Here is a 15,145-nt window from a genome sequence, read left to right on the forward strand (position 1 = left end):
CACAACACCCTGCTGAGGTACTGAGGAACAGAGAGTTGAAGTAACTTGTCCACAGAGCTAGAAAGAGCCCATGTTAAAACGACACTCTTACCCTAGAATTTGACATTGTATGTACCACAATGTCTTCTTTATGAGACTTCAGAAAAATAGGTTTTCTAGGACAGTTTTAGAATTTGATATCCTTATAGTTTTTAGTCTAAATGTCTACCAATTAAATGTGGTATTAATTTATGTTTATAGTGTTGAGACTGGAGAATCTCTTCGATTAAAAAGATAACTTCTCAAGCCTTATTGCTACTATTTAAGGCCTACGTAGGCAAAGTAAATAAATAGTATAAATTTTGAAATACAAGGAAAAAAACATGAAAAGTTAATGCATAAATTAATCATAAAAGCTCAAAACTATGAATGTTGATTACTAACTGCAAGGCTGTTTAAGGTGGCGTTGAGGTCTGCTTTGCTAGAACCCAAGGACTGGCTTCAATATTTAATAAGGTTGTAATATCTTTCTAGATAAAGAATAAACTGCCCTAGAATGGCTACCTTTGGTCCTAGTCATTATGGATGAGCAGGTTTTTATGAAAAGCCTTGTTTGGAACTGTTTCCTGTTATAATACTCTGGGTCCACAAATATCAGCACCCCTAGCTGCTCTAAGAAACCATGATTCTCATTCCTATTCTCAATACTCAGCAGGTTCCTAGGGGCACAGATTAAATTTCCTCATCATTGTGCATCAGTTAAATGCAAACCCAACACATTGCTCTGTTGGCCTCCAGAGGGCTGCATTGTTCTGCAGAGTGCCTGCCAGTGGCATTTGTCACTGTCTGGCATCCAGGTGGTTTGGGGGCAAGTTCTTCTCCCCAGGGTGAAAACAAGGTTCTGCTTCACCTGATAGCAAAGTTTATGCTTGTATTTTAAATTGAGCTTTATAGCATTAGAATTATTGAGATTCTACTGTCTCCAATTTCAAAAGAATAAAAAACCATGAGTAACCAAGTGCTTCTCTTTATCTGTATTTTGTCCAAGTTCTGCATTCATTTACCGATTGGCCTGGTTTTCAGATGTTTTCTGGTGTGTAAACATTTTATGCATATGTGGAATCCTGAGTAGGATTAAATAATTTAGTTCAGATGATAAAGAAACTAGAGAGGCCCTTGAACCTCCTGGAGCATTTATTATTTATAACAACCACTTTGCCTTGAGGCCTATACTCCACCCCAGACCCCAGCTGAGTTCAGGGAACTGTACTCCTGTATTTCTTTTCTCCTTCCCAGAGCCCTGTTATAGGGTTATAGGGGAAGGGGTTTTCTGGCCTCTGGCCTCACAAGCAGGCCTGAGGAGTCCAAACAAGATTCCTGTGGTTGATGTATTGTAGGTTCTCAGTTGGTCAGGGGTCTTTCTCACCTTAATATTCTGTACTTTAGGTTGATTGCTTTTCTGGAGGGGGAAGGAGAAGCAGTTTTTTAGTAAGACATTTGTAGAAATAGGATTTGATCCCCTACCTAGTGTCTTCTGTCCCCACCCTTTGTGTCTGAGCTTGTAGGACGCTGCTATGCCCCTATCCCTGCCTAGCACTGGCTACCCCAGTCGGCCAGCCACAGGTTGACAGACCAAGGAACCATGACTATCTTTCTGGAGACACCCCACATGCTGTTTGTCATGTACATCAGGTTTAGGTCCAGAGGAAGCTTGGACAGACAAACTAAGAGAACTAGAAAAGCAAATTTTGGTGTAATTCATTTTGTGGGGAAAATAAAAATATACCCTTATATCATTTTTACAAGAGGTAGGTCTGTGCGATCAGGAAATCAGACAGCAGTAGTCGATACTCAAACCCGAGATAACAGAACTGCTTCCTTTTGGGGGGTTGCCAGCTCTGCTGGAGTGAGGCTGTTTCAGAATGTCATAAGGCAAGAGCAGAAGTGTATGTATGCACACGTGGGCTTCATGAGAAGGTATAGCTTCTCTCAGAGGAAGAAAACTAAATGAAAACACAAATTCTCTTAGTTTAGTGATTATTCCGCTTAGATGACAGTGACCTGAGCTGGAAAGGCCACACTAATCCCCTCCCTGCTGTTTACTCCTGTTTTGGATGATGCTATATGTTTATCTTTCAATTGATATTGCAGGGTTTGGACTGGCCAGAGTTCACCTGAGAGCAATGTCTCAAGTCAGGGTGTCTTTCACTCAGATAACCCTCAGTATCTGACCCAGGCCTTCACTATTAGTGGGGTAGAGGCGGCCAGTTCCTGGAGAGAGAGGGAGGAGAAGTGGAGAGAGATTGAGAAATTAAGAGAGGGGAGAGATGAAGAAGAGGGAGAGGAGGGAGCCAAAAAGGGAGAAAAAAATGCACAGCGAAAATGGAAGTGGTAGGCACTTATTATGACTCCTTTCTGTAGTTGTCTTATGGAGGCCTGTGAAATACCACTCCGGGCCATAAATGGGACAGAGCATCTTGAGGTACCCATATCTCTCCAGAACTGTTTACTCCTGTTTTGCAAGTCCCCTGTCCTAAACCACCTCCCCTTGCTACATTCCAGAGCTGTTACCTCAGATGCCGCTGCCACCTCAAGGCTTTCCTGTCACCCCAGTGGAGGGTAGTGCTGCCTGATTGCCACACTGTCATGTTGTGTGGAGCACGATTACATTTGCATTCTTGTGCCAAGTTTGACTTTATAGAGGTTAATGTTTTTTTAGTTGTTACTTATTTACTTTTTAAAGTGCTTATTCTTTTCCAAATGCTCTATTAGCTCTGTCATAAACCTATCTGTTATTTTTCAAATGGTCACTTGTACATAGGACCTGTTGTTGGTTCCCTAGTATCTGTTTTGTGTGGGTTGACCTCTGGGTCTGCTCAGAGGTGCCCTCTGTAGACCAAAAAAAAAAAAAAAGGATTCTATGGAAAGTAACCTCACAGAATGATCTGATTATAAATTGCTAACTGGGCAGGTCCTTGTGAGTAGTCACGCCCCAGGCATACAACTTCTTTGCTAAAAGGCTTATCTTGGCTTTAAGCAAGCCCTGTTCATTGTTTCCGTGCATCTAGATTAACACCCCTTCAGAAACGCCCCCTTTCAGATCCCTCAAGAGAGCACATAATCTTAACTACTCTCTAATCCCATCCCTAGTGTTACTTCCTCTCACCTTCATGTAGTTTTCCTTCTGTTCCCTCAATCAAATGTATAAACAGAAGCTACAAAGCTGTTAATTCTTTGGAGTGTTTGAGATATTGCTCCCTGGCATATGAAGTCCATTTGGCTCAAATAAACTCTTCTAAAAATTCTCTACAGGTTTGGATGTTTCTTACATTGACACCTCCTGTAAGTCTCCACTACTTGCATGTGACCTATCCTTGATCTTGCGTTTTCCTCTTTTTTTTTTTAATTTATTTTTTTGGGGGGTGACATTGGTTAACGAAATCCAGTAAGTTTCAAGTGTACAATTTAACTGTAAGGCATATATATATTGCATTGCATGTTCGTCTTCCATAGTTAGATTTCTTTCTGTCACCACATATTTGACCCCTTTTACCCCATCGGCTCCCCACTCCCCCTTCTCCTCCCCTCCCACCACCCTCTGATAACCACTAGTCTATTGTCCATGTCCATGAGTCTCTGTTCTTTAGTCCCTCAATTTGCTCAAGTACAAATATTGGTAGCTTCCAGATTAGGTTGAAAATAATCTTTCCTCAGGATGTCAAACTCTCTCAGTCTTGATGTTGAGAGTCCTTGCTGTACCACTCCAGCCTCTGGTGCTGTGAGTGTGGGATTGCTCTTTTCTCTTTAGACAATTTTGTGGCTTGTTCTGAAATTTCATGAGGTTGTACTTGGTGCATGTGTGTTTGTCCTTGTCCCACATGGTGGGACTTTGCCATTTGTCTGCTTGGAAAAATATTATATTATTCCAGTAATCCCCCTTCCCTAAAACTGGTTCTCTTTCTTTGTTTATGGAGGATGCCTGGAGCTTTGGGATTGATTTTTTTTTTTTTTTTTTTCTGGAGCTTTGGGATTGATTTTTTTTTTTTTTTTTAAGGAAGAAGAAAATACAGATAAGTCTGTCCTAGAATAGAACCAATTTTAGAAAGCAAGCCATCAAATTTTGAGCTTTTTTTAAAAACATTTTTTATTATTTAAAAATTTTTGATCTTGGAAAAAAGCCATAATATAAAGTTTACTCTCTTTACCAGGTAGAGTTCACTAGTGTTAACTATATGTACATTGTTGTGCAATAGATCTCTAGAACTTTTCATCTTGCAAAACTGAAACTATACTCATTGAACATTCCCTCCCATTTTCCCATCCCCTAGCCACTTGCAACTACCATCCTACTCTTCCAAGATTTTGACTACTCTAAATATCTCATATAAGTGGGATCATACAGTACTTGTTCTTTTGTGACTGTCTTATTTTGCTCGACAAAATGTCCTTGAGGTTCATTTGTGTTTCAGAATTTTCTTCCTTCTAAAGACTGAATAACATTTCATTTATTGTGTGTGTATTTTCTTTATCCATTCATTTGTCAATTTGGGCCATTTCTATCTCTTGGCTATTGTGAATGATCAACAAACATGGCAGTGCAAATATTTCTTTGAGATCCTGCTTTCAGTTCTTTTGGATAAATACCAAGAAGTGTGATTGATAGCTCATGACAATTTTATTTTTAGTTTTTTTGAAGAATCTTTATCCTGTTTTCCATAGCAGTTGCACCAGTTTACATTCCCACTAACAGTAAACAGCATTCTAGTTTCTTCAGATCTTCCCCAGCACTTGTTTTCTGTATTGTTGTTGTTGTTTTTTAATTTTATAGTGGCCATTCTAATGGGAATGATAATATCTCATTGTGGTTTTGATTTACATTTCTCTAATGATTACAGCTGTTGAGAACCTTTTCGTATGCTTGCTGGCCACTTGTATGTCTTTGGAGAAATGCCTATTCAAGTCTTTTGCCCATTTTTCAATCAGGTTACTAGCTTTTTATTGTTGAGTTATAGGAGTTTGTTACATGTTCTGGGTTACCTTATCACATACGTGATTTTCAGTTAGTAAGAGCAGTTTCAGAGAGTTTACTGCCTATGTTTTATAAGTTTCATGGTTTTGCATTTTGCATTTAAATCTTTAGTCCGTTTTGAGGTGGGTTTTTTTTTGTTTTGTTTTGTTTTGTTTTTTTGTATATAGTGTAAGAAAGTGGTCTGGTTTCATTTTGTTTGCATGTATCTGTTTACTTTTCCCAACACCACTTATTGAAGAGACTATCTTTACCCCATTGAATATTCTTGCCTCCTTCGCTGTAAATTACTGACCATATAAACAAGGATTTATTTCTGGTCTCTGTTCTATTCCATTGATCTCTATATATGTTCTTATGCCAGTACCATACTGTTTTTGATTATGTTGTAGCCGCCAGCCCCCAATAGACACATGGACCATCAGAAATCAGTGAGTTATAGGAAACACACTCTTTATTCAGCCAGCTGGGTCTGCCAGGGGTACGCAGACCCCAAATTAAGCAGCCCCAAAATGTAGAGGTACAGAGTTTTTAAGCCCTAAACTCCATTCTTCATCCTGTTTGAACACACAAGTCTATCTTTCTTCTTTTTATTAACTGTCAACCCACAGGTCGGTTGTACAAGCGGTGGGTACAGAAGCAGAAAGCTTATTGTTAGAGCGTTATGTTCCCATGGGCGATAGCTAAACAGTAATTTTCCAGCCAGCACAATTATTGTAGCTTTGTAGTGTAGTTTGAAATCGGGGAGCATATATCCCACTTTGTTCTTTCTCAAGGTTTCTTTGGCTATTCAGGGTTTTTTGTGGTTCCATGTAAATTTTAAGATTAGTTGTTCTAGTTCTGAGAGGAATGCCATTGGCATTTGAATAGGGATTGCATTGAATCTGTATATTGCTTTAGGTTACTTGATATACTTCTAATTTCTTGAATTGCTTAGAGTTAAGGTAAAATAGAAAAAGATGGAGGAACAGGCAGGGCAGCAAGGAGAGTCTGGGCAACAGAAGCAACGTGGAGGTGCGAGTGTGGTTAGCTCTGCAGTTGGGTTCCCGGTCACTTATTATCCTCTGTGCCCTAATTCTTTGGTTTTCAGATACTGTGAATTTGGCCACTTGTCTTTTTTACTGTTAAGTTCTGTCATTTTACTTCTGGGTTATCAAAAATTAGAATTTATAAATATCAGTAGTTTGTTTTCTAATTTATTGCTTATGTTTTCCTTTTTCTTCTGTCCATTTTCATTCTCTAAACAGTCTGGGAGAGGGACATATGTTCACAGTTTCATCCCTTTTTTTGCCCTTTCTTAACTTCCATGCTCCTATCTGAAAAGTGAATGAATGATTTGATGAGCAGATAAGGCAGGCCCACACAGCTTGCTGAGCAAGTTATTTTACATGAAATGAAACCGTGAACCAGTTTGTTCATCCACAGGATGAGTACTGGTTCTTTTGACAGCTGATCAGTAGGATTTCCATTAAGAGCTCAGTGGAAATTAGGGGCAAAATGGCATAGACGATAGAAGCTTCGTTCATCCCCTCTTGCGACCACATCAAAGTTGTGATGGAAAGAAACATGGAGCAGTCAGCAAGCAGAGTCACCTGGGGTCTAGATGAACAGAAGCCCTACAACTAGGGAGAGAAATAAGAAATCACCCTGCAATGGTTGGAGGTGGGAGGGGGTAAAGATATGAGACTGCCCGGTCCCCAGTGGCTAAGTGAGACAGAGGCTATGACAGCTGCAGCTAGCAGCTGCAGACCTTCCTTTTAAGGGGGCCATGTCTGCGACCAGACTTTGGTGAAGGACCTGCTTGCTCTGAGCACCAGCACTGGGTCGGCTGTCCGTGGGGGCACCAGGGACTCAGCGGGACACTGAGTTGTTGGAGAGAGAGCCAGAAGTGAGGCTTTCACCTAGACAGAAGTGCCGGCAGTATCCATTGTTCCTCTGTTGAGCCCTCCTCACTTCCAGTGTGCGGACTCAGCCCGCTGCCATAGCTGAGAGGTCATCAAACTGGATAGCAGGACACTCCGCCCAGAGGATTCTTTGAAACTTCACCTCCCTCAACTCACGGCCCTACCCAAGCCATATCTAGTGGTGTCACTGGGGAGTCCTGTGCCACTTGCTGAGCAGTGCCAAGACTCACACTGGTGGCAGCTGGCTTTGGTTTCTGGCGTGGCCTCTTGAGGCAACTGTAAGCACAGCATCTGTGGATTGCTTGCTGAATCTTAAGAGGTGGTCCTGGAGGGGTGCAGCCTGGGGCTGAACTTGTCCTGCAGCTGTCCTCTCAGGGCTATGCTGCTGAACACCTACCATACAAAGTCATGCTAATAAGACCAAGAGACTTAGGAGCTTTGCTTAGTACTTAGAAACAGACACGGAAAGGCAGCCAAAATGGGAAGACAAAGAAGCAGAAACCATATGAAAGAACAGAACAGAGATCTAGGAATAGTGGAGTCAAGCAATCTAACATGAAAAATTCAAAACATTAGTTATAAAGATGCTCAATGAAATTAAGAGAAGTTGGATGAACTCAGTGAGAACTTTAACAAAGAGGTAAAAAAATGTAAAAATGGAAATGGAAACTATAAAAGGGAACCAGTCAGAAATGAAGAATACATTATCTGAGATGAAGGGTATATTAGAGGTAGTCAACACAATGGATGAAGAAGAGGGTCAAACCACCAATATAGAGGATGGGGAAGCCAAGGACACCCAATCAGAATGGCAAGAAAAATGTAACCAAGAGTATAATAATAATTTAAGGAGCCTATGGGACAAAATTGAGGGTAACAATATCCATGTCATAGGGATACCTGAAGAGGGAGAACAAGAAGTTGAATATATATTTGAAGAAATAATGATGGAAAACTTCCCTAACCTGGTGAAAGAAATAGACATATAACCCCAGGAAGCTCAGAAAATCCAAAAAAAAAAAACAAAAACAAAAAAAAAAACCAAAGAGGGTCACACCAAGACACATGATAATTAAAATGCCAAATTTTAAAGACAAAGAGAGACTCTTAAAAGCAGCAAGAGAAAAGCAATTAGTTATTTATAAGGGAGCACTCATAAGATCACCCAAGTAGCTAATTTCTCAAAAGAAGGCCAGAAGGGCCTGGCACAAAATATTCAAAGTGATGAAAGCCCAGGATCTACAACCAAGAATACTTTACCCAGCAAAGCTATCATTTAGAGTCAAAGGACAGATAAAGACCTTCCCAGACAAAAATAATCTAAAGGAATTCATCAGCATCAAGGTAATGTTGGAAGGACTTCGTTAAGAAGAAAAAACATGTATCCAAAACAGGAATAAAGAATGGTAATAACTACATTCCTATCAACAAATACCTCAAGTGGAAAAGAGTTAAGTGCTCCAGCCAAAAGATAGGGTGGCTGAATGGATAAGAAAACAAGATCCCTACATACGCTGCCTACAAGAGACTCGCTTCAGATTAAAAGACACACACAGACTAAAAGGAAGGGGATAGAAAAAGATATTGCCTTGATGGACCTAGAGGTTACTGTGCTGAATGAAATAAGTCAAATAGAGGAAGACAGATATTGCATGATTTCACGTTCATGTGGAATAAAGAAAAAAATAACAACAACAAAAGTGGAAATAAACTCATAGATACAGAGAATATTTAGAGGGATACTAAATGGGAGAGGGTTTGGGGAGATAGTGAAAAGGGCAAAGGGTTTAAGAAGTACAAAGGGATAGATACAAAATAGTCATGAAGATATAAAGTGCAGCATAAGGAAAATAGTCAACGATGTTGTAAAAAAATATGTAAAGGGGAAGAAGGGTACTAGATTTCATGGGGTGACCACTTCATGAGTTATATAGATCTTGAATCACTATGCTGTACAACTGAAACTGGGTACTAGATTTAATGGAGTGACGACCACTTCATGAGTTATGTAGATCTCGAATCACTATGCTGTACAACTGAACTACTTGAACTATACACTGTAAATATGAGCAACTAATTGTCTATTCTACTTCAATAAAGCTGGTGGGGAAAAAGCTCAGGGGAGCCATCTCACCTGAAATTGCAGTGAAACATCACTACGAAGATTCTACACAGTGCCAGCTTTTTTATTTCATCAATTCTGTTGTTTCCCTGAGTGAGATGATGTGCATGCACATTTTCCGCTTGGAGGTTGATGTGAACAGGGCTTGATCCCTCATGCAGTTCTCATGCTGATAAGCCCCATCTCTGCCCCATGTGGGCTGTGGAGAGTGACCATCACTGACCATTTCAAAATTACAGCTTTATAATTACGGCATTCAAGGAATGCATGCTATACCTAATTAGTAAAAGTTGTTGCTTTATTGTTTCATGTTTGTGCATTGAATATTAATGAACTTGCTTGATTTTCCATGTTTGTTTACTTGTCATATTTCTTCTTTTTAGAATTGTCCCTTAGGTCCTGTGTCTATATAATAGGCTGAACCATAATGAAATTGCCATTTTTGTGTGTCAAAATGGTCAAATAATGGCAATTTATATGGTTCATCCTAATATCTTTAGGATCTTAATGTTTTTGTGTTTTAATACCATTTTTCTGGTTATAAAGTGTTCTGCTTGTTATAAAATTTTAAGAAATATAAAAATATGTAAAATAGAAAATATAAATATATAGCACCACAAAATCATCCCACACTATTTTGATGTATTTTTCTTTTTTTCTTTGCTCTTTTTTGAATATATTTTCTCATAGAAAGTTACAGAATTTTCTTGATAGAAATGTTATGAGCCATAAATGAATTATTATATGTATATTGACCAGTAAGAATATTAGCTCTATTATTATAAACAGTTTCTATCCTGCCTTCATATTTTATCAATATACTTCTTATGCTATTATTCTTAAGAAATGTAATTTTCAAGACTTTCATAGTCTACTATATAAATGCACTATAATTTAGCAAACTCTTCTTTTGTTGGATATTTTAGGTTATTTTCTTTTTGTTTCCTTATATAAATAATACTCCAATGAACTCTTTGTCTATAGTACTGTTTCCTTTAGTACAAGGAGCTTCTGTAAGGAATTTCATGTATGTGAAATAACAAGGTCAGGTAATTAAAATATTGAAAAAAATTTTGACATATAGACAAAATGCCCTCTTGAAACATTTTTTAATTGTCACTTCCTTCAGGAATTGTGAGATTCCCCTTCTCTGGGAGCCTCGGTTAGTAGTGAAAGTTTTTATTCTTGATAATATGACAGTCACAAATAGTATCTCTTTGTTTTAATTTGAACAGTTTTAGATGGTTATTAACAATATATTTTTCTTTTGTGATTTGTTTATTGATGTCCTCTATTTTTATTGGAGTTTTTATTTTTTCTTATATTTGTAAGGAAAAAAACCATACTTGTATATGTATAGAGAAAAATTAGAATGTATATTTGCCACAGTATTACTAATGAGTTTTTAGGTGGTGAAATTTTAGATGATTTTATTTCTTTTTATGCTTACCTCTTTTTCCTGATTATTCTGTAATAGATTTTTTTTTTTTTTTTAGTGAACAAAGAAATCTAGTTCTTGCGAAGGAGGACCAGCTCTCTAGCAGCATGTTTCTGGCCTCTCCTGCAAAGGTGGAGCTGATTCTTCCCAGTCCCACTTAAACTTAAGAGAGTCATGGATGCCCTTTGCCCACACACACATCTCCTACCCTGCACCTGTACTATATCACCTGAGATCATAACAGTGGAAGAATGCATGAGGTATGACAGTAATTGTGTACCACTGTTGTTGTTTTTCCCCTGGCATTTTCAGCCTGCTATGGGATGGATGAAGAAGAAGAGAACCACTATGTTTCACAGCTCAAGGAAGTCTACAGCAGCTGTGATACCACAGGGACAGGCTTTCTGGACCGGGAGGAGCTGACGCAACTCTGCCTTAAGCTTCATCTAGAAAAGCAGCTGCCCATTATTTTGCAAACACTTCTTGGAAATGACCACTTTGCCAGGGTGGGTATTTAACTTCATTCTCATAATGAAAAGCTCAGAGTACTACAGTTGGCTGTTACAGGCATTTGATAAATATTAGTCGAATAAAGGTAATTTGTCAAAGGAAAGTTATTAGGAAATGGAATGGTGTTTTTCCTATAGAACCCCTACATTATAGAAAGTGTTTCCTTAAGATGATGTGTAGTTACTTCCAGAGATTTTGTTTTGTTTTTTTCCAGGAAGATGTTTGAGTGATTTTTTTGGCAGGGGTCACGGGCTTATGGTCTGAGCGGGTGGCATGTAGTTCACAAAAATACAAGGCTGGATCCCTGGGCAACTCATACACGAGTACCTCGAGGGTAAATTGTCTCATAAAGTTATACAGATTGAAATTCATCTAGTAGCTGGACAAAATTGCAAACTACTATTAAGGAACAAAAGTATACCTATATTTAGAGGTATCCTGTGATTTTTATCTAGGCTGGATAGAAAATATGAACTTGGAGAGTGATTTTCTCTGGGAAATTCAAGGTCATCTGAATGGTGATCTAGAACCAAAATCGAAACTTTCCTGATAGAAACAGCAAAAAGTACCTCCTGCCTTCTTCCTACTTCCTGTTAGCATGTTAGTGCTAAAAACAGTGCCTGTTATCTTGTTTGTCATCATAACTTTTAGGAAGAGTGCTTTTTTCCCCCCACAGAATGCAATAAAACTATTTTCATTTTGAATGAGAAAAAAAAGTCCAGCCTGCAAATTTTCCTGAATTGGCCTTTGGACAAAAACAAAGAAAAACAACAGCAAAAAGAAATCCTCATTGCTGGCATAGGGAGAGAATCCTGGCCTTTTTTTAACATCCCCAAAGCACCCACTGTCCTGTGTAGCTAATGCTTGTCAGTAGGGTACTTTTATTCCTTTGTAGAGAACCGTCTCTTTATTCTATTGCTGCTTTTTTTTTTTGTACTTAAGCAGATGTGTTTTTGATACATAATGTTCTAGTCCTTCTTGATACCACTTGAAATTATATTTGGGACCTAGATGAGCAAAAGGCACATTTGTGAAAATCAATACTCTGGTGATTTAAAAAATATAAACAGATGATCTGGTTTCCTTGATTATTTTTGACAGTTTGGAAAATTTGAAGTCAAAAGAATAACTTTTGGGCCCAGATTCCAATTGCAGGCTCTGTTTATAAAACAAACTATGTAATTCCCAAGCCTTTCTCCACTTTATGCTTTGTATGTGCAGAAATGGTATAATATTTAGAAATATAAAATGTGACAGGAAATAAAAAAAGATCAGTATTGGAAAATCAAAGAGAAAATCAACTTGGATTGTTTGATATTTTTGACTTTTCCCATGTCACATGCATTCTGAAAAGCAATTGTTCTAAGTTGTAATTCTTTCCAGGAGGCTGGAAATTACTTCTAACACACTAGTGGGAGATATGTTAGAAGGAGAGACAGATAACAAGCAGTGACAGGAGCCTGACCTTTTCTGATTAATTCAGTTTGCAAAGCTCTGTGCGTGTTCATCCATCTGTCTTTCAATCTGTCCCAACTCCATTCTTTCTTACACCCATGATTTTCTGTTTCCAAAATGCAAGTCCGGTGTTGGATAAATTTAAGAGTCACTCCGCTTCTCTTAGTGGTCTGAATGAAGTCTGACCTGAAGTTATCCATGGGGTGTCTCTTCTTCTTTTGTGACCTATGAAGGAAAAGGACACAAAAACATAGAAACAGAGTCAAAATGGTATCAGATAAAATGGCATCTCTTTTGGCTATCAGATCCCACTAATGGATAGGATAAAGGCAGCTAATAAGTATTATCAAAGACAAAAAATATATATGAGATTAGATCAGCAAAACTGCCATTTCATTCTGCTTGCATATATTCAACAAGTGTTTCTGAGCACTTATGTGCTAGGCAACATTCAGAGGCTAGGGATATAAAAATGAAAGAAATACAATGTCTTCATGTGAAATGAAATATATGTAAGGTTATTCATTCTAGCATTGATTCAAACAGCAAAAGATTGGAAACAGCTTTTTCAGTATGAGATTGATTAAATAAATTCTGGTAGATATATATAATGAAAGTTTATGCAGTTCTATAAAAGAATGAAGAGGCTTCAGATATTCTAGTAGTAGCAAGTTAGCAAACTAAAGCCAACATTCCAGTGAGAGCTACTAAAAAAGCTGAACAACATAGTAAAAACAGAGATCTTGCTTGAAAACAGTAAAGAGCAAACAAGAAATTATCAGTCTAAAAATCTTTGATAAGTCCTGTACCAAAAAAGGTTAAGCTAAGCACATAAAACCCCATTTACCTGGAAAATATTTTCTGGTATTAAGTAAGCTGCTGTGAAATTGCTATGTGTCTTGGGGACCTTCACAGGGTCAGGGAATTATATGTCAAAACCCAGGCTCAACCAAGGCAGAGAATCTGAGAAATGAGTCCTAAATTTAAGGGAGGATCCTAAAGCATAACCCCTATAGGGTAAAGATGAACTGTAAGTAAATTAGCCATTGTGCTTTTGCTATTTGGGCTTGCATCCCTTCAGTTGTAAAAAGCAGCCAGAAAAAATAAACATATCCTAAAAATAGTTAGATTGACAGCTCCCTTCTAAAATGTGACAGTAGAAGCCAAAAGCTAGTGGAAAGGTATCTCCAATGTACTGGAAGAAATCAACTGTCAATCTAAGTTCCATACTCAGCAAAAATATCTTTAAAGAATAACGGTGAAGAATGTATCTGCAAGAATGTGAATTTTGCTCAATTTTGAAAGGATATAAAGGTAAACACATCTAATAAGTATTCGTTGAGCGTTTACTGTATGCTTGCAGTGGGATCACGTGCTAGTTGGGGAAGACAAGAAATAAACAAGTACGTAAATAATCCAGTGTCAGATTGTGCTACCTGCATATCCCACGCAGAGGCTTTCACAAGCCAACAGCTGCATTTAGTGCTCAATGTCAACAATAGAGGTGTTTATTCAAATTCTGTGCCAGATTTGGGAAGCATGCTGGGATCTACAGTATCAAACCTGCTTTTCTGACACTTAACTGGTAACATTTTGACCTACCTAGTTAACTTCTTCTGTTGATTTCTCTGTGTTACTCTCATTGAAGCATTCAGAGAGAAAAGAGCACATATAAATGTGTGCAGCTCAGTGAATATACCACACTGAGCACACCTGATAAATAGCATCCTGAATCCTTCCTCATGTTCTCTTGCAGTCCATCTGCCACCAAAGGTTACCACTGTCCTTATGCTAATATTACATATTCATTTTGCCTGTTTCTGAACTTTATATAAATGGAATATGCAATACATGCTCAGTACATATTTTCTGGCTTCTTTTATTCGGTATTATATCTGTGAGATATATTCATGTTGTCTCTTATCAGTGGCTTGTTTTTTTACATTGTCTTATTTTATTTTCTGATTCTATCACAATTTATTTAACCTATTCTATTCATGGACATCTGGGTCATTTCCACTTTCTTTTAATAATTTTTCTACTGAAAAAAGAATAAAATTAAAAAATCTCAGACAACCAAACTAAAAGACTTTTGCATTAGCATACTTAAGCAAAATGAAATTCCAAAGGATGTACTTCAAGTAGATGGAAAATTATTCCAGACAGAAGGTCAGAAATGCAAGTGAAAAACAAAAGGGTAAATATTTGGATAATTGTAAATGTACATTTACTATGTAAAACAATATTTTGTTGAGATTTAAAATATAGTTAAAATACATGATAACAAACGAATAAAAGTCAGGAGTTAGGTAAATGTCATGGAAGAGGTTAAAAGTATTGATTGATAGTAAGCTTTGGTAAGCTAAAAGTCATGGTGAAAATTTTAGGATAAACAATAAGAGAATGGAAATAGGCTGTATAACTTCTAAATTAATAAAGGAAAAATGAAGTCTTAAAAAAATCAACAAATCCAAAGAGAGGAAAGAAAGAAGAAAAAAACAAGTAAAATTGAAGGCAAAAAATAGATTTAAATCCAAATATATCAGTAAATACATGAAATGTAAGTAGATTAAATGTTTAAGTTAAAAGATGAAGATTTTGAGATTGGGGGGAAAAATCCAACTGTAAACTGTTCACAAGAGACACTTTAAAACATAAGGATATAGAACTTTTGCAGAAACATGGTGGAGTGAGAGACATCCCCAGTTCTC

At 37.6% G+C, this 15,145-nt stretch overlaps 1 protein-coding gene across 6 annotated transcripts in view; it reads left to right on the top strand.

Moving 5' to 3' along the window:
* The window catches only part of NINL (ninein like), a 142,855-nt gene that overhangs the window by 57,034 nt on the left and 70,676 nt on the right, over nt 1-15,145 (top strand). For 5 of the 6 annotated variants that reach the window (XR_002776781.1, XM_023522014.1, XM_011377986.2 and 2 more), the window contains exon 2: nt 10,782-10,975. Coding sequence is in view for 5 of the 6 variants with exons in the window: in XM_023522014.1 (XP_023377782.1) it covers nt 10,793-10,975 (183 nt within the window). In the remaining variant the exon portion in view is untranslated. Of the gene's footprint in view, nt 1-10,527; nt 10,601-10,781; nt 10,976-15,145 lie in introns of all 6 variants that reach the window. The other variant, XM_011377987.2, reaches the window with a different exon arrangement.

The sequence above is a fragment of the Pteropus vampyrus genome, unplaced genomic scaffold (assembly GCF_000151845.1).
Source record: "Pteropus vampyrus isolate Shadow unplaced genomic scaffold, Pvam_2.0 Scaffold327, whole genome shotgun sequence".
Taxonomy (NCBI): domain Eukaryota; kingdom Metazoa; phylum Chordata; class Mammalia; order Chiroptera; family Pteropodidae; genus Pteropus; species Pteropus vampyrus.